The sequence below is a fragment of the Sorex fumeus genome, unplaced genomic scaffold (assembly GCF_029834395.1).
Source record: "Sorex fumeus unplaced genomic scaffold, SorFum_2.1 ptg000107l, whole genome shotgun sequence".
Lineage (NCBI taxonomy): Eukaryota > Metazoa > Chordata > Mammalia > Eulipotyphla > Soricidae > Sorex > Sorex fumeus.
Genome location: NW_026606164.1, coordinates 2,679,179 through 2,698,383, shown reverse-complemented (window position 1 = coordinate 2,698,383; position 19,205 = coordinate 2,679,179). Strand labels below are relative to the sequence as shown.

The window sequence follows — 19,205 nt, the reverse complement described above, 5'->3', positions numbered from 1 at the left end:
GAAGTACACATCTCAAGAGGGGAGATGCGGGCGACACATGTGCTCAGGCACCACATGTGCTCAGCCACGTGGACGTACCACACATGGGCTCAGGCAGCATGTGCGCACCCTGCCTTTCTTCCAGGTGGCCTTTATAGGGTTTCTCCAGCCTGTCGCCACGTGAAGCTTCTTCCCGGGTAAAAGTCCGGTTGCTAAGGAGATTACCAGGGAGGTCCAAAAAGAGGAATTTCATGGGGAGGCCTATGTCCTGAGGGTCTGCGGATGGTCTTATCAGGCCTTTGTTTTCTATATCCACAAGGTGGGTCCTTCCTAGAATTCTTCTTCCATGAAACTGTGTTTCATTGCAAAGGGCCTTTCCCTATCTACTTTTCTACATCAGTAGCCCTGACCCTGGGGAAGGACAAGAGAGTGAGTTCTGGGCCAAGCCAAGCGAGCTGCATTTCTCACCAAGGAGCCCTGAGAAGTGCCCTTTTCCTCCTATAGGATTGTGGTGACAGGGACGTGCCCTCCCAGACCCTCCCCCCCCCCCCCCCGGCTTGGAGAAAGTAGTTCTCTGTTGGCCAAGTTGGAAGGGCTGTGGGATTTGTAGACAGGAGTGACAGACATAACAGAAGGACCCAGAGACCCCCGGGAGTTCCTCTCAGGACTCAGGACTCCTTAGCTGGCATTCCAGAAACACCGGCTGAAACAAACGGAATCAATTCCTAGGACACAGCAGGGGATAGTTGACCCACTTTCGCATCAAGATGTAACAAATGTCAAGTTCTGGTGACTGCTGCCTAGTGGATTAGAGGTTCTTCATTTTAAATTTCATATTGAAACCCCTCCAACTTTTAAAGTCACAGACAAGAAACTACAAGAAAGTAAATCTTGGGGGCCAGAGTGATAGTACAATGGGAAGGGCATTTGCCTTGCACACGGCCTAAGTGAGTTCGATCTCCAGCATCCCATAGGGTCACTGTCATTGTCACTGTCCTCCCGTTGTTCATCAATTAGCTCGAGCAGGCCAAAAAAAAAAAAGATAAACCTTTTCTTCCCTCCCTCCCCTCCCTTTCTCTTTCTTCCCTGTTTCCTCCCTTCCTCCTTCATATCCTTAGCCTCCCTCCTCCCTTGCTTACTTCCTTCTTCCTCGCCAAGCCATGCTCTCGCCTCTGGGGTCCTCCCACCCAGCAGTAGCTGGTCTTTTCAGCTTGTGGACCAATCTCAGGCTCGCTCAGTGGTGCTGCAGTTCTACCTCGGACCTGGTGTGTACTCCAGCCCTTTGTACCGTCTCTCCGCCAGCCAAATGAACGAGGCTTTGGAGAAAGAGCTTCGGAGTTTGGTGAGTACCAGGGGAGTCGGACGCTGATCTTTACCTTGCTGAGGGTAAAGCGAAGCCTCCTCAAGCGAGCTCGGCCCTGTGGCCTCTGAGGCTCACGAGCGTGTCAGCTGGAAGCCCCAGGGGCTGCGCAAGCCTCCGTTGGGGCAGCAAAGGTAGGTGGGCTGATCTGTCCCCGCTATGCCCTCCGCCTCTGCCTGATCAGTGACTGGCCAGCGATGCTCCCGGAGTGTCGGGCTCCTTGCTCCCCTCAGAAGCGCCCCCTGCCCCCTCAGCTCTGTCTCCCCTGACAGCCGGGAGCACTGGGGGCTCACAGCAAGGGGAGGGAGGTGAGAGACATGCGCTGGGAAGGCCGCTTTTCTGGAACCTTCCAGACACCTTCCTGGGGTGGATCAAAGTGTGTTTTCTTGTTTTCTTTTTAGGATTTTTTTGTTTGTATTTGTTTTTTTGGTTTGTGTCTTGGGTTTTCTTGTATTCAGCTGTGCTGAGACTTTCTCCTGGCTCTGTACTCAGGGATCATTCCTGGTGGCCCTCAGGGGACCACGTGGAATGCTGGGGATTGAACCTGGGTTGAATACATACAAAGCAAAACACCTAAAGTATCTCGTTGTTTTTGTTTTCTTGGTATTTTTTTTTTTGGCTTTTTGGGTCACACCTGGTGATACTCAGAGGTTACTCCCAGCTCTGCACACAGGAATTACTCCTGGTGGAGTTTCGGGGACCCAATGGGATCTGGAGATTGAACCTGGGTCAGCCACGTGCAAGGCAAATGCCCTTCCCGCTGTCCTGTCACTCTGTCTCTGGGCCTGGGTGAGCCGGGCCTTTCTGCTGAGACAGTGCTGACTGGATCCTGTCAGGACCCGGGACTGAGCACTTAGGAGCCTTTCAGAACCTGCGGGAGGATTCCAAGGGAAGCGTCCTTGCTGGGGCAGCATGGGCCAAGCACAAGCGGCATCACATGCTATCTGTGTGTGGTCGAGAACATGTGTACACACGTGTGTCCACAGCCATGCACACACCCCAGTATACACACATGGGCTTCTGTCATGTGCAGACTCATACATGTCCTTGGACATGCAAGCAAGTACATACATACTTGCACAACTCACTCATGTTTGCCAGGCAGATACACAATGGGCATTGGTAGCTGAGTTTGGGGTGGATTATTTTTGTTTTCTGGGTTTTTTTGGTCTTGTTGTTCTTGTTGTTTTTGGTCTTTTTTTGTCACAGTTGGGGATGTTCAGGGGTCACTCCTGGCTCTGCACTCAGGAATTACTACTGACGGTGCATCCCCTATGGGATGCTGGGGATCAAAGGCGGGTCATCCTTGTGCAAGACAAACACCCTCCCCGCTGGGCTATCGCTCTGGCCCGGGGATATATATATATATTTTTTTTTTGGTGGGGGGGGGACTAGTGGCATGCCTGTCAGTCCTTGGAGGCGACTCCTGGCTTTGTGCTCGGGATATTCCTGTTAGTGCCACGATTCAAGCAGGGCCAAGTGGCCTTACCCAGTGCTCTCTCCCAGCCCCCAGATGTTCACCGTGTTCATTGGGGCTCCCCGCTAACTCGGTGGTACTCCTGCTCAGGGTCTAACCGGCTGGCTGTACTCGGGCACCTGGACCCTGTGCCAGCCCTTCAGCCCCCAATATCTACGTTTGGAGTGCAAGTTCATTTTCATGAACAGCATCACAAAATGGAGTGTCTCCCATGTCGTTGATTGGAAGCTACTTTGCACCCTCCTGGTCTGAATATCTGATTCTGTTTCTCTAGAAAGAAAAGTTCACAGAGGCTTCAGAAGAGTCAGCCTCTGTTCAGAAAAACAGGCAAGGTGGGTGCGGGCCACCGGGTGACTGTGCCAGGGCCGGAGCTCTGGGGTCCCACACTCAGGGCTCTGCCCACTCATTTCCCGCAGCTGACTTCCTCCGGCTCTTTCCTCTTTGACGTAAAGTTCATTCCCAGAGACCCGAGCAGGCCAGGCGCTTGCCTTGCCCACTGCCAAGCTGGTATCCATCCCTGATACCAGCAGGCTGATCCCTGAGTGTAGAGCCAGGAGGTACCCTGGGCGTAGCATGTACGCGCACAAAGCCCCCCCCCCCCACACACACACACATCACACACATACACATTGTTTTTTTTTTTAATTTTTTTTTTGTTAATAATGTAGGAGTTACTGTGTTTGGCATATTGAACACATCACGGGGAGCTTGCCAGGCTCTGCCGTGCAGGCGAGATACTCTCGGTAGCTTGCCGGGCTCTCCAAGAGGGGCGCAGGAATCGAACTCGGATCCGCCATGTTGGCTCCATGCAAGGCAAACGCCCTACCACTGTGCTATCGCTCCAGCCCAATGTAGGAGTACTACTAATTATTCAGCCATGGATGAAGCTGATTTAATTGGGCATGAACTCCACATTACTTATTTTTTTAAAATTCTGTTCTGAATGTTAATTTTATTTTATTATTTTATTATTATTATATTTCCCTCCTTTTTTTGATTCATGTGAGATAAGTTACAAAGCTTTCATGTTTGAGTTTCGGTCACACAATCATCAAACACCCGTCCCATCACCAGTGCACATTTTCCACCACCAAAATCCCCAGAATTCCACCAGCCCCACGCCTCTGCCAACCCTTCCCCTGCCTGTGTGGCAGGCACACAATTTCCCCCATACTCTCTCTCTACTTTGGTTACATCCGATATTTTGACACCAGTCCCACCAGCACTCAAACCTGCTGAAAAGGCAATGCTAGATGATTTGTTTCGTATTGCTTCTTATGGCTAGAATATAATGACCAGGAATATCTGTGTCATTCTCTTCCGGGAGCTGTACTGCATAGTCTCTGGGTCTTGGCCATTGACGAGATTACGTGGTGCTGGGGGGCAGTTTGTGGGTGTGACTGCCAAGCTACTGGAAAACTGGGAATGTGGCGGGAGGAGGCCCAGTCCTGATCTGAGCAAGCCTGGAGCTCTCAGTCACGGGTTCCCATTTACCTCCGGGCCACTGAGCCTAACTGCATCTTTTGATCTCTTTTGAGATGTATGGGTCTCTGAAATAAGGCCAACAGATGAGCTTATAAAGCTTATATAGCTTATTTAGTGGTTTGTGGGTGTGTTTCCCACATACTGAACTTTTGTCCGTTTAATTTCTTGGTAAACTTGACCCCAAGTTGTTGGGGCGTGACCAAAGGCACAGGAGCAATTTTGGGGTATCTGGAAGTCTGCGGGCTCCATCAGGCTGCTGATGCAATCTCCCCGCAGGTACAGGTTGACCTGCTGGTGGCATCATAGTCCCTACATCACTGTTTGTGGTGACATGCAGGTGTGCTTGGGAAAGTGCTGTGTGACCTGGCAGGGAGCTGGCTGGGTGGGAAGATTTTGGGATGCCCCCAGCCAAGACCCCGAGTTCCTCCTGGCGCCAGACCCGCTGTCTCCATGCCAAAACCTCCTGGTGTTGCCCTCGGCCGGGGGCTTCTCCCGTAGAGACGCTTTATCGCCCCGGTGACCTCAGACGCCAGTGTGAGATTTGATGGAGCCTGCCAGACAGACTCTCAAATAATCCCGATGGTGCGTGAAATATATTAAACTTCTAACTTTATCCTAACTAGAATCTGTTGATAAGTTACATCAACAAGAAGAACAGTTTAAGGCGCTGTCTTCTGAACTGGAGAAGTTGCGAGGAAATTGAACAGGTAAGAGATGATCTCTGGGTGTCGTGCAGGGGCACCCCGGGCGTGAGGCGCCTCCCTGCTGACGCTCCCGCGCCCCCTCCTCAGCCTCCCGGCCTCCCTCAGGGAGCCCCCACAGCAGGTCCCAGTGCCCCTCGCGCCCGCCCCCCCATCAGTTCCTGGGGCCCTGTGACACTCCGGCCACCTCGGCCCTGGGACGACTGTCAAATGCTGCCCAAGGTCCCCCCTGAGGGCCATCTATGAGGCGCCTTGTACGGTCGGACCCCCGTCCTGGCCCCATCCGTTGCTCGCTGCCTGCGTTTCTTCCCCGTCTTGTGAGTTGTCCTTGGTTTCACTGGCTGCTGCTCGGTTCGAGCAGTTTGCAGGGGCCAGAGAGTGAAACGTCCTCGGAGGGAGGCCTGGGACAGAAGCGCAGGGGACGCTTCGTTGCCTACGACACCCCAAAGCTGTTCTCCCCCCCCCCCGCATCTCTCCCTGACTTTCTCTCTCCCTCTGTCCCTCTCACTCCCTCCCTCCCTCCTTCCGTCCCTCCCTCCCTCCCTCCCTCCCCCACTCCTCTCCTCCCCTCCCCTCAGATATGGAGGCCAAATTCACAGAGAGAGAGATGTACGAGAAGAGCAGTTGACGAAGGCAAAGGCCAAGTTGGAAAACGACATCGTGGACATCATGAAAATGTCCGGGGAAAACTTGGCACAGCTGACGAGAATGAATGATGAACTACGCCTGCAGGAGAGGTGGGTGTGTCGGGCTGCTTTTCCGGAAGGTTCTGTGGTGTCGCCTGCAGCCGCGAGTCACCCTCCCGGAATTCTGTCTGAGGCCCTCTCCGAGATCTCTGAGGCTCCTTCAGGGACCCTCAAGTCAGCTGCTCAATCGGATGACCGCAGCGTCACCCACTTTTTTGTGTGATTTGTGAAGAAAAGGTGGTGGGTTGCTTTTGGCACGGCCTGTCCCAGGCAGCGGAAATAGTCCCCATCCGAGGAAGGACAGCTGACCCGTGTCACACGGAGAGAAGTTTCTCTGTTTTGTCTTAGGGCCCCTCCCGGGGGTGCTCAGGGGTCACTCCTGGCACAGCTGCCGGGTCATAAAGGGGTGCTGGGGTGGAACCCAGGTCGGCCACTCACGGCAGGCTCCCCCTCTGCCGCTTCCAGCCCTTGTCTTCTTCCCTCTGCATAGCTGCCGGATAAAGAACGAGTGTTTCAAGACAAACCTTTTGCGGGCAGGTTTAGAACTATTCGGTTTTATTATTTAGTGTGGGGGGGGGGGTGTTATACCCGGAGATGCTCAGGGCTTCCTCCTGGCTCTGCACTCAGGAATTACTCCTGGCGGTGCTCGGGGGACCCAGTGGGATGCTGGGAATCCAACCTGGGTCTGCCACATGCGAGGCAAATGCCCTCCCCGCTATGCTATCGCTCCAGCCCCACCATTCAGCTTTGACTCTTGCACTTTTAATGCTTAGCCGAGCGGCCAGCCTGCCCCAGCTGGGCACGGCGTCGGAGTTTCCCGCAGAGAGTGCCGGTATCTGGGGGCCATACTGGGATCCCCCAGCAGAGCTTGCCTCCTGGGTTCGGCACCCCTCTGATCCAACTGTACGTAAACCTTCCAGGGAGCTGTCAGACAAAATTTCAGACGGATTTTCAAAAATAAAATCGGCTGATAGTAGAATGGGTAGTGCTGTCTTGTACTCGGCCAACCCGGGTTGATCCCCAGCATCCCGTATGGTCCTCCGGCCTTGCCAGCAGTGATCCCTGAGCACAGAACCCTGAGCGAGACCCGAACACCACCAGGTGTGGGGCCCCCATCCCCAAAATAGGCAGGTCGGTATGTTGACCCTGTGAAGCTAACTGTATTTGAGCCTCTCCATCCTGCCTGTGTGTGTGTGTGTGTGTGTGTGTGTGTGTGTGTGTGTGTGTGCGCACGCGTGCACAGGTAAGACTACTCTGAGATTTTCTTTTCTGGTATTTAGGCCACATGAAGTGCTTGACTTGCTTGTGCCTGCTTGATCTCATTCTTGTTTCCATTCTTCCCCACTTTTTGTTTCTGTAGTCATGAACTTACTTATTAACCTAAGACAAAGAGGAAATTGAGCTGATGTCGGAGGATCGCAGGGCCCTGAGGTCAGAGAATCAATTGCTGGCGAAGGAGAAGCTCTCTCTGAAGTCAGAGAGAGGGTCGTTGCTATTGAAGTTGAAGGAAGCGGAGGCCAAAAACTCTTCGCTGCGGGAAGAGCAGAGGAAGCTCTGGCTGTTGAACCAAGCGATTCTTTTCGATAAAGAGAAGGTCATCGAGGCCAGGCGGGCCGCAGAGAAGCTCTGGCAGGAGGAGCGGCTCGGCCGAGAAGCCCTCGAGGCGGAGAAAGAGAAAGTGCTGGAAGAGGGCAGGGCGGTGCAGGAGGAGCTCCAGAGGGTGCGCGCGGAGAACGACGCCCTGCAGGTCGCCAAGGTGGGACTGCAGGCCCTGGTGGAGGAGCTGCAGATGAGCAAGAGCGGCCTGGTGGCCGAGTGTAAGAAGGGCCTGGAGGAGAGGGGCCAGCTGGAGGAGCATGCGAAGAAGCTGGTTCTGGAGAACCTATCCCTGGCCAAGGACAAGGACAACATCATCCAGAAGCTGCAGTGCTCCTACGAGGAGCTGGCTCGGGATCAGAAGTCGCTGGTGCAAGAGATCGAGGAGCTCACGGCCGAGAAGAAGTCGGCCGTGGAGAAGCAGTCGGGCCTCGACAGCCTGTGTGTGGCTCTGAAGCTGGAGCGTGACGGCCTGGCCCAGAGCAACAAGGAGCTATAGCTGGAGAAAGACCTGCTGAGCCAGGAGCACGAGAAGCTGGGCGCCAGCCTGGAGGCGGCGCTACAGGTGAAGGAGCTGCTGGGCGCCAAGGCCAGCTGCCTGCGCACGCAGCTGGATGAGGCCACAAGGCCGTGCACAAGGCCAAGCTGAAGGCACTGCAGACGCAGGCGGCCAACGCCCACCTGGCACAGCTGCTGGAGCAGATCAAGACCAGCAGGGAGAACTCCGACTCGTAGTGCGTGCAACTTCTGCATGAGAAGGAGACGCTGAGCCTGGCTGAGCGGCAGCTGGCGGCCGAGAAGAAGGAGCACCTCGGCGAGAAGGACCTCCTGGCCCAGAAGCTCGGCCGCTGCTTCGAGGAGGCGTTGCGCGTGGAGTCGGCCCTGCGCGAGCCGCTGTACAGCCTGGGCTCCGAGAAGGAGCTGCTGGGTCAGAAGGCCACGAAGCTCCAGCAGCAGCTGGACTGGTTGCTGAAAGACCAGGCACTGCTGGAGGCGCAGCAGACCGAGCTGCTGGCCGAGCGGGAGGCGTCCCTGCAGGCCCTGGGCGAGCTCCAGCAGAAGCACGAGGAGGCGGCGGCGAAGCGCCCGGGTGGCTGTCCAAGAGAAGAGGAAGCTGCTCGGCGAGCTAGACGTGCTGCAGCGGGAGCTCCAGGGGCAGCGCCAGGAGAACCAGGGGCTGGCGGCCAGCCAGGGCGCCCTCGAGGTGGCGCTGCAGGAGGCCCAGGACGAGGCCTGCAGCCTGGAGAAGACACACGCCAGCGTGCTACAGGCCAAGGAGGCGCTCAACGCCGAGTGGTAGGAGGAGTGCTGGCGGCTGGTGGAGGACGGACTCGCGGCACAGCAGGCCCTGGTGCAGGAGCGGGAGGCCCGCGCCCAGAAGACCCAGGCGGCCGCCCACGAGACCAGCCAGCTGCGAGGCCGCCTGGGGCTGCTGGAGCAGGAGGCGGAGGAGCTGCGGACGCACACACAGGGACTGCAGGCCCAGCGCCTGGACCTGGTGGAGGAGAAGGCGCGGTCAGACCAGAAGGTGGCCGAGATCCTGCGGGAGAAGGAGATGCTGAGCGCCGATGCCGCCCGGCTGGCCACCGATATCGAGGCCCTCAAGGGCGACTTCGTGGCCCTGTCCAAATCCAAGCTGGAGCTGCAGGGCCTGCACAGCTGCCTCGACGAGATCCTGGCCGACCTGCAGCGCAAGCACGAGGCGGCCCTGGCCGAGCAGGCCCAGCCCGGGCAAGAGAACGAGAGCCTGCTGGCCGAGAAGAGGGAGCTGCAGCAAGAGAGGGCCGAGCTCCTGCAAGAGAAGGAGCAGCTGGCCGGCAGTTACTTCCTCCTCCAGAAGGTCAGTCGGCTGGCCCAGACCAGCAGCCACGTCTCTGCCAACCTCCTGGAGGCCCAGAAGGGGAACCGCGTGCTGAGGAAGGACAAGATCAGGCTCGCCGTTAAAATCAGAGAGCTCGAGATGCTGCAGTCTTTCACGGTAAAGTGGAGCAGGCCCCACCCCCGTTGGCCCAGGGCACCCCCTTTTAGCGGTTAAGAGGATTGCTCTTCGTCGGCACAAGGAGCGGTGGATCCCCACGGAACCCGTGTGTCACGGGCTGTTTGCTGCGGGCGCAGGGACAGCTCGTCACCACGTGCCTGCTGACCTCTAGGACAAGGCATAAGCTGTGAATAAAACCAAAAAGGACAGTATGTTCATTTCCGGGGGGAGTTCTCACGGAAGATTGCACTGTGGCCCTTCAAGACGTAAGGGAAGTCATGAGAGAGGCACTAAGTTGTAAAGTAAAGCGGTGTCTTCCGGGGGGACTTTGAGCGGTTGCCCTGAGTCTGCTCACTTGGGACTCGGGGGTGCCCTGTGCCACCAGCAGTGTGCCCGGTGCAGGGCAGCCTGGACTCGAGGGTGCCTGGTGCCGGGCAGGTGTTCTCTCTTCCCAGCTGACTCAGGGTTTGCCTTTCTCCCACTCCCACACCTGTGCTCACGGCTCACATCTCCTCTCCTTCCTTTCCCCCCTCCCCCCAACGCTTTCCAACCAGGCCTGCTTAGCTGTCCGCTCATGTCATTTTTATTCTGTGTGAGGAATGGAGGCTCTTGGGAGCACTAGGCTGTTTCCGGGCATCAGTCTTGCCGCTGAGCGGTTTAGACGTGAGTCCCCGCGGGGTGAGCGGCGCCCAGCGGGGGCCGGAACCACTGTGGCAGGTTTGTGTGGCGTTTCGCGCTGTGCTCTGCCACTGCGGCCAACCCCTCCCTGGCCCCCCAGCCTGGCTCAATGAGGTTTCTCTCTCTCCAGGCTGTGCAGACAGCGGAAGATGCCAGGCATTTTATGGAACAACTGTCCCAAGAGAAGACAGAGACCCTGGCCTCCCTGGAGGACACCAGGAACACCAATGCAAACTTGCAGAATGAGGTGGGTGATGGTGGTGACCAGGGCGTGTAGGCCCGGCCTCAGCCTTGAGAGAAAGCATATCATGGGCCAGAGTGATAGCACAGCGGGGAGGGCGTTTGACTTACACACGCCAGACCCAGGTTCAATCCCCGGCATCCCATATGGTCCCCTGAGCACCGCCAGGAATAATTGGTCCCTGGTTCTCGCATGGGACAGGAGGGGAAGTGTACCCCTGCATGACCCCTGTATGACCCCTGGGGAGGTGCTGCGCGGAGTGACCACACAGGATCCGGGGGACATGGGGCGGCCTGGCGAGATCACTGAACAGCTGACCACTCCCAGACTGCTCGGAGGAGCAATGAGCCCGGCAGGGACTGGATGCCCCAGTTAGCTCGCCCAGAGCCTGGGCCGGGACAGGAAGAGAAGCCACATGTGTTGACATACACAGCGTCTCAAGGCTCTTTGATGACCGTGAGAAGGCCAGCCACTGCCCTCTGACCACACAGCCCCACTTTCCTGGGCTCGAGTGACTGCTGATGGCCTGGACTGCTCCTCCCTCGCCAGGAGTGATCCCTGAGAACAGAGCCAGGGCTTAGTCCCCACCCCACCAAACAAACCAAACTGACTACCCACAAAGGTTATAGATAAGCGTGTATACATACACAGACATGTACATATGTATATATGCGTGTATGCTTCAAAAGAGTCGGGGAATATCTACCATTTAAGATATCCGAGAATGGGGCCGGAACTATAGCACAGCAGGTAGGGTGTTTGCCTTGCACATGGCCAACCCAGGTTCCATCCCCGGCATCCCATATGGTCCCCGAAGCACAGCCAGGAGAAATTCCGGAGTGCAGAGCCAGGAGTCACTCCTGAGCAACGCCCGGTTGTGACACCAAAATCCCCCCTCCCAAATTAATTGATGAATTAAAATAACAGAAGCCAAAAAGAAGGAAGCTGAGGAAGAAGGGACTGTGCTCACCTGGCACCCGTGAGAACCAGGGCCCGGGCACCTGCTGCCAGAACCCCACCCCCACACGCTCCCAGCACAAGAGGTGATGCTTAAGGAGTGAAAGGCCCCATGGACAAGGACACATCCCTTCAGTCAAGGGGTCACGTCCTTGCCAGAGCCGAGAATCCAGACCCCTCCACTGCCCTTACTCCTGCTGCTCTCCCAGAACCTGGGCTTCGGGCTCCCATAAAATTGGCAAATCTTCACTTTGCCAGAGTCGAACACCACTTTGGAGGGCCTCCTTCCCATCAGGAAGGTCCGGTCGCAAACGGAAACGTCCAGCAACATGTGACTGTCCCAGCCACGTTGCGCATGCTCTGGGCACAGAGAATGGGGAGTCTGGTCCTCTGGGCCGCCTTCATGCTTCTTGCTCCTGTTGAGGGAGACAGCTGGGTGGGGTCCTCTGGAGTGTGCACACTTGGCTGCAGACCCCAGTGCCCGCACCCACCATCAGCAGGCTCAGGTCTGGCCTGTGGCAGGAGTCAGCCTTGGGGCCTCCTTGATGGCTCTCCTTCCCCAACCCTCTTCCATCACACCCGGGCCTGCAGCGCTTTATAGTTTGAATCCTCTCTGAGGAAGGGGACCATCTGGGTCCCCGTGCCCTATGGAGTTCCCGCACACCCTCACTTCCTGCCCTTCTGTACTTAACAGCCGGTGGCCCTGGACGGCACATGTGGGCTGAAGTGAACTTTACATGTGGGCTGTGGACGTGGACCCTGCATGGGCTTGTTGGGAACTGAACATTTCCATGTTTTTTTTGTTTTTTTTTTCAGCTGGAGGAAGAGAGATCTGTGTTTCTTGGCTCCAGTGTGGGAGGGCCTGGGCACTCTCAGAGACTCCTCATCAGAACTTGCCCTGAGGGAGAAAAAGAATCAGTCTGTTTTTCTGGTTTTCATTCTACTTTCTTCGGGGGCCACACCTGGCGATACTCCGGGCTTCCTCCTGGCTCTGCACTCAGGAATCACTCCTGGCTGCTCTCCAGTGGCCCCTGTGGGATGGCAGGGATCAAACCTGGGTTGGCTGCGTGTGAGGCAAGCACCTTTCCCGCTGTGCTATCACTCAGACACAAACCTGCCAGTTTTTAAGTGAAACATGAATGTTTGTGCCTATAGTCATGCTTACATTTGTAAAGTGGGATTTTTCCCCCCATGGATTTTAAAGAAGTGAGTCTGTCTTTGTAGGAGAGGGAAGGCCCTCTTGACTCCCTGCTCTGAGAGGAACCGAGGGGGCCCGGCATCTCCTGGGGTCTTCCCTGGGGCACCCGGGAGCTTGCGCTCAGGAAGGGAAAGGGGAGCTCTGGCTGCCTCAAACCCTGGGGCGGGGACTGGAAGCGGGGCCCAGCCTCCTCTGTGGCGGGCTCTGATGGCTCCCGCAGATGGCTCACCGTCTCACGCTCTCCTTTAACACAGATTGATTTCCTGAATTCCGTGATTGTGGACCTCCAAAGAAAGAATCGGGACCTCAACAATAAAGTGGAGATAATGTCCGAGGCTGCTCTCCAGGAAGGGGGACGACCTCAACAATTGAACAATTACGACAACAACAGTTTCGGCCCGGCCACCCCATTCTCTGCACTGTGCAGAAATCTCCAGCAGTTGATGGATGACATAACAGTCTACTTGTGAAACACCTAAAATGACCAATTTACTGTTTTTATAAGCTTTACTTTTTTTGACTGTGCGTTTAGATGATGTATGATGAGAAATTCAACATTAATTCTTTTGGATTTTCTTATCACAAAAAAATTAAATGAAGGACCTCAACCATCAGAAGTTTATCATCCAGTTTGAATCTATTTTTTTTCACTTGAATGTTTTCTAGTTCTGTAAAAAGTGATAAATAATGTACCATCCAGGCTACATGTATAATAAGAACTTCTATCATTGTATATATGCTTTTGATGTATTTTCCTCTGGAGATTATCAACTGTCTGACAAGTGAAAGATCTGTATCAATTGAAATTTTTAGTAATAACCATTATTGAAATTGTTTCACAAACTATGTAAAGCAGTATTAAAATTTGAGCAAACAAGTGTCCTATATCTACTTTAATAAAATTATTTCTTTTTGCCAGTGATAACTGATTATGCTCAGGTTCATTTATAAAAGATTTTTGGCTAACCATCAAGAATTATAGAGTCAAATAAGTCAAACAGTTTCTACCATGGAATTCTGATACACCAATTTCTTTTTGTTTCTTTATGTTTGTGCCACCCCTGGTGATGTCTTAGGGCTTATTCATGGCTCTGCACTCAGGAATCACTCCTGACAGTGCTTGGTCAGACATATGGAATGTCAGGGATTGAAGCCAGATTGGCCAAAGCAAATGCCCTACCAGCTGCACTATTGCTCTGGACCTGTAAACCATTTTCTTAAAAGCGTTTATCTTGGGCTAAAGAGATAGTGCAGTGAGTAGGGTACTTGCATGTGGCTGATCTGGGTTCAATGGCAGAAATCCCATCCAGTCATCTGTGCCCTGGCAGGAGCAATCTCTAAGTGCAGAGGCAGGAGTAAACCCTAAGAAGCACTGGGTTGGGGGTATGGTGCCACCAGCAGGTCAGTCTGTACCTGTGAGGCGAGTGCATCAGCAGCCTGATGGCGCCTTCAGACTTCCAGGTACCCCCAAATTGCTGCCGTGCGTTTGGCCAGACCCCAAAAACTTGAGGCAGAGTTGACCAAGAAAGTAAACAGGTAAAAGATATGTGGGAGATACACCCACAAACCACCTCCAGTTCAGCTATATAATTGGAGACATGGCCGCTCTGGTTCCTGATTGAACTGCTTATCGGCCATGATCCCAGAGAATCAGAAACAAATCTCGAAACCCAACGGCTTTTGGCAGAAATGTGTCCAGTCCCTGCAGTAAGTTAGAGGCGCTGGGCCACCCCAGGTGGGAATAGATTTTGTGCCTTGGCCTGTTCCCCCTGGCAGCCCGCTGGCCGCCATCCTCCAGAGGCCACTGGACAGTCAGATTTAGGCCCACAGTGACGAGACACGTAGGGCCTCATGGGATGGGGGTGGAGCTGGCCCTTTCCTCCCCAACAAGACCCCAAGTTGTCACCCACAAACGGCCTCTCTGGCTTCTGATCAAGTTGTTTAACGGCCATGATCCCATAGACTCAGACACAAATCTCGGAATCCAGTGGCTTTTGGCAGAAATGCATCCAGAACCTGCAGTAGGTTACTGTCGCTCGGCCATTCCAGGGAAGAAAGGGTGCTGTCCCTCCACCTGCTCCCCCTTGGCGGCTCGGTGGCCGCCAACCTCCAGAGGCCACTGGACAGTCAAGTTTGGGCCCTCAGTGATGAGACACGTGGGGCCTCACGGGATGGGGGTGGGACCAGCCCTTTCTTCCCCTTCCCAACAAGACCCCTAGTCGCCGCCCACTAACGGCCTTTCTGGCTCCAATCAAGCTGCTTAACGGCCATGATCCCCGAGACTCAGGAAGAAATCTCGGAACCCAGCAGGTTTTGGCAAGAAATCCCTCCAGATTTAATTGTTAAAATTTTGGAATTTCAAAATCACGCAGCCACTACTGCAGCCACACGACACCATATGTTATTCATAACCAGGAATAGAAAACAAATTGTCTACTGATGCCTTTTCAGGAGATCTGAATTTTGGGGTAAAATCCCAAATAAGAATAGTGGATCCAGTGTCAAAATATTGAATGAAATCAAAGTAGAGATAGAGTAATGTGGAAATCATCTCCTCCACAGGTAAGGGGAGGGTGTGGGGTGGGGGTATACTAGGGGTTTTGGTGGTGAAAAATGGGCACTGGTGAAGGTACGAGTGTTTCATTGTATGACCAAAACTTAAACCCAAAAGCTTTGTAACTGCTATCATGGTGATTCAATAAATAAAATTATAAAAAAGGAAAATAAAGAACCACTGGTGAGGTTTAAAGGTATAAAAAACCCTACACAGGGGGCTGGAGAGATAGCACAATGGGTAGGACCTTTGCCTTGCACGCAGCGGACCCGGGTTCACTTCCCAGCATCCCACATGGTCCCCTGAGCACCGCCAGGAATAACTCTTGAGTGCAGAGACAGGAGTAACCCCTGTGCATCGCCAGGTGTGACCAAAAAAGAAAAAAAAAACCCAAAACAAATAAAACCTTTATTGTATTATTGCAAAGCTTCCTAACCAACGTAGCCTAAAATGAATACCTTCAGTGATTCTCCATAGCTATTTCACAAGAAGAAATGAAAGGGACACCATGCATTGCAAGCACCATCAATCCATAAAATCTGGGAAAGAAACTGGAAGTTGCTATATTTTTAACCCAAAATGAACAGATCCAAAGATGTTTATAAGCACCAACTCCTGTACGTTTGACGCACGTGTCCTCAGGTTGATTTTTCTGGAGAAAGAGCTTGAACAAGACCGTCACTTTTAGCCTACATAATCCCCAATAGCAGTCCTTGACTTTAGAATCTATGGTAGGGAATTCAAACGGTCTATACACGAATCATGGTTACTTGGCAGGATATCCAAATATTACATCGTACTGTGAATATTCTGTAATACGAGGTTGTAAGTCAGTAAACTGTAGATTGGAGAGAGAGCCCTGGGGCAAGGCTGATGCCTAGCAAGCAGCAAACCCAGATTCTTTTCCCTGGCACTTCCTATGGTCCCCAGCATCCCCTCCAGGAGTGATGCCTGAGCAGAGCTCGGAGGAGCCTCAGCACTGCTGGATATGGTTCCCGAGTCCCTTCACAAATATAAGTAAGCACCCATTTTGTGGAATATAGTATATATGGTCACGGTCCTCCCGCTGTTCATCGATTTGCTTGAGCGGGCCCAGTAACGCCTCCATCGTGAGACTTGTTACTGTGTTTGGCATATTGAATACGTCATGGGTAGCTTGCCAGGCTTTGCCATGCGGGCGAGATACCCTCAGTAGCTTGCTGGGCTCTCCGAGAGGGGCGGAGCGTGCAAGGCAAACGCCCTACCCGCTGTGCTATTGCTCCAGCCCATAAAATACATCAGGATCAGGATCAGGATCATCCTGTTGTCCGTCGATTTCCTTGAGCAGGCACCAGTAACGTCTCCTTCTTCCTAGCCGTGAGATTTTAAAAGAGCCATTTCAATGCTCTTTTAGGATTAGGGAATGAGCCCCGTCATGGTTACTGGTATTTGGCATATTGAGTAGGACACGGGAAGTTTGCCAGACTCTGCCACGTGAGCAGGATACTTTCGGTTAGCCTGCCGGGTTCTCCAAAGTAAGAACGCGATAATAAGATGTCATTATTCCGGGAGCTGGGTTTTATAGTCTCTGGATTTTGGCCGTTGATGGGACCAACCTGGCGCTGGCGGCAGCTGGTGGGTGTGACGTTTACCTACTGGAAGATGGGGAAGGGGTCTGGGTGGAGAAGGCCCAGTCCCGATCTGAGTAGGCTGGGAGACCTCAGCCCTGGGACCCGCATGCCTGGGTTCCTCTGCCAGTTCTTTCATGCATGAGGCCCATCCGGACATGTGGAGAGTGGGCCCAGCATGGCCGTGGCTGGCTCCAGAGGTCCTCAGCTGCTATGGCTCTGCTCGGGGCGGGGCGGGGCGGGGGGAGAGAAACTCAACCCTCCCCCCTCCAAGGGGCCCCAGTGAGGAGAGCCAGGCGCAGGGGCAGGAGACTCTGCTCAGACAAGAGCTGGATCATCAAGATCAGGCCAGGGCCAGCCCGCCAGCGAGAAGGGCGCCCTCCTGTGGCATCTTGGGAGAACAGCAGCTCAGACACAGGCTAGAGAATCAAGATCAGGCCAGGGCCACCCTACCGGAGAGAAGCGCGCCCTCCCGTGGCAGCTTTGGAGAACTGCAACACAGACAGGAGCTGGAACATTAAGGTCAGGCCAGGGCCACCCCCGCCAGCGAGAAGGGCGCCCTCCCGTGGCAGATTTGGAGAACTGCAACTCAGACAGGAGCTGGATAATTAAAAGCAGGCCAGGGCCACCCCCGCCAGCAAAAAGGGCGCCCTCTCGTGGCAGTTGGGCAGAACTGCAGCTTAGACAAGAGCTGGATCAAATCAAGATCTGGCCAGATCACCCCCGCCGGCGAGAAGAGCGCCCTCCCGTGGCAGCTTGGGAGAACTGCAGCTTAGTCAAAGTCCGGGGAGTCAAGATCTGGCCAGCCAACCCCGCCTTTGCCCCCTGGTGACCCTGTCTGCCTTGTTTCATCCAGCCCCCCCCCCGTGATCTCTTTCTCACCCCCTCACATTTCTCTAAATTTCTTTCAATAAAAACATTTTACTGAAGAATTTTATTGAAAATATTTTTTCGATAAAAAGACATCATAATCCTTGCATTAGATTGCCGATGTTGCCAGTATCATGGCCATGTTTACCATACAGCCACCAAATTTCACCAAATTTGCCACGTCACCAAGCCCACCAAATTCGTGCCACAGCAAACCAAAACGGAAACGACCCCCAAAAAAGCAGTGGCAAATGTTACCAAATTCACCATACCAACACAAGATTCACCATGTTTGTGCCACAGTGTACCAAATTCACCAGATCTGTGTCAAAGCCAACCAAAATCGGAAATATAAAACAGCAGCGCCAAACCTCACCAAATTTTACCACTGTGTGCCAAATTCACCAGATTTGTGCCACATTCAACCAAAACACAAGTAGCAAAATAGCGGTGCCAAACATCACCGAATTTTCCATAACATCACCAAACTTGCCAGATTTGTGCCACAGCCAATCAAAACAGAGATAGCAAAAAATAGCGATGCCAAACTTCACTGAATGTACCAGTTCACCAAATTAACCAGAATTGTGCCACAGCCAACCAAAACAAATACCAAAAAACAGCAGAGATAAACGTCACCAAATTTGCCATAGCATCACCAAAGTCGCCGGATTTGTGCCACAGCCAACCAAAACCAAACTCCCCCAAAAGCACTAGTGCCAAAGTCACCAAATTTGCCATAGCATTGCCAAATTCACCAAATTTGTGCCACAGTCAAACAAAACGGAAATACCCCCATAATAGCCACACCAAAAGTCATAAAACTTGCCATATCATCACCAAATTCACCATCTCGTCACCAAGAGTCATCGAACTTGTGCATGACTTCATTTCATGCCCGACCTCATGATTACCACCACCACGAAAATGACCATGACCAGCCTCAGACCATGATCACCAGATCACCAGCATGATCTGATCGGCAGAGCGTCCCGCCAGCTCTGTCCGCATCACCATGTCACCATCATCACCGCAACTTCATCCCCAACAATGCTGCCATTTTCACCACCAAAGCATCATCACCACAGCACCATGCGACAGCTATTCCTGCCAGCATCACCACCGCCACAATCTTTGGCATTGCCATTGCTGCCTTAATAACTGACACCGTTGTCGTTCCACCAGCTCAGCCTATCCCAGTGCCCCCCATGAGTGTGACTGATGTGCTGGGGGGTGCCTCCCTCCATGACGAGTGCCTCTGTGCCGAGATGGATGCCTGTGTGTCTGGGAAGTTCCTGCCCACTGCCAGGCGTGGGCACTCTGAGCTGAGGGGTGCGGGCGAAGGTCCGTTTTCTTGCTCTTGGGGGCCCGTAAATGGGGCAGCTGCAGGGAGCCAGGTTCTCTGATGATCACTGATGACAGTCCAGTGCTTGCTGGGCTCCAGAACTCTGGGAAGAGAGAGACACACACACAGCGAGAGATCACTCACAGGCGTTTTGCTGACAGCTGCGTCCCCTGAGCAGAAATGATAATAATATACATATATACATATATATGAGATTGATATCCAAGGCTAGGAAAATGGGGCCAGGAGGACTGGTCAATGGTTGGAAGCTCCCACAAGCATCGGGGACAGAGGGTAGTTAGGATAGAGTAGGGACCAGTCTGGCAATAATGATTGGAAATGGTTGGAAATCACTTTGGACGGGAACTGGGTGTTGAAAGTAGGTAAAGAGATACACATAATAACCTTTCCATATCTGTATTGTAAACCAAAAGGCATGTGTCAGAGAGAGGGGGAGAGAGAAAAGAGGGAGAGAGGGGTAGAGAGAGAGCAC

The 19,205-nt window shown here is 53.6% G+C and overlaps 1 protein-coding gene across 1 annotated transcript in view; it reads left to right on the top strand.

The window, feature by feature from the left end:
- LOC130042675 (CAP-Gly domain-containing linker protein 1-like) overlaps window positions 1-10,184 on the top strand; it is a gene marked incomplete at its 3' end in the record, with an annotated part of 38,658 nt that extends 28,474 nt beyond the window's left edge. The window contains 10 exon segments of the mRNA XM_056134822.1: window positions 1,208-1,321; window positions 3,091-3,148; window positions 4,925-5,008; window positions 5,581-5,597; window positions 5,600-5,739; window positions 6,462-6,520; window positions 7,059-7,904; window positions 7,907-8,370; window positions 8,372-9,262; window positions 10,071-10,184. Of these exon segments, the coding sequence (XP_055990797.1) occupies window positions 1,208-1,321; window positions 3,091-3,148; window positions 4,925-5,008; window positions 5,581-5,597; window positions 5,600-5,739; window positions 6,462-6,520; window positions 7,059-7,904; window positions 7,907-8,370; window positions 8,372-9,262; window positions 10,071-10,184 (2,787 nt within the window).
- Window positions 10,185-19,205: the final 9,021 nt, after the last annotated feature.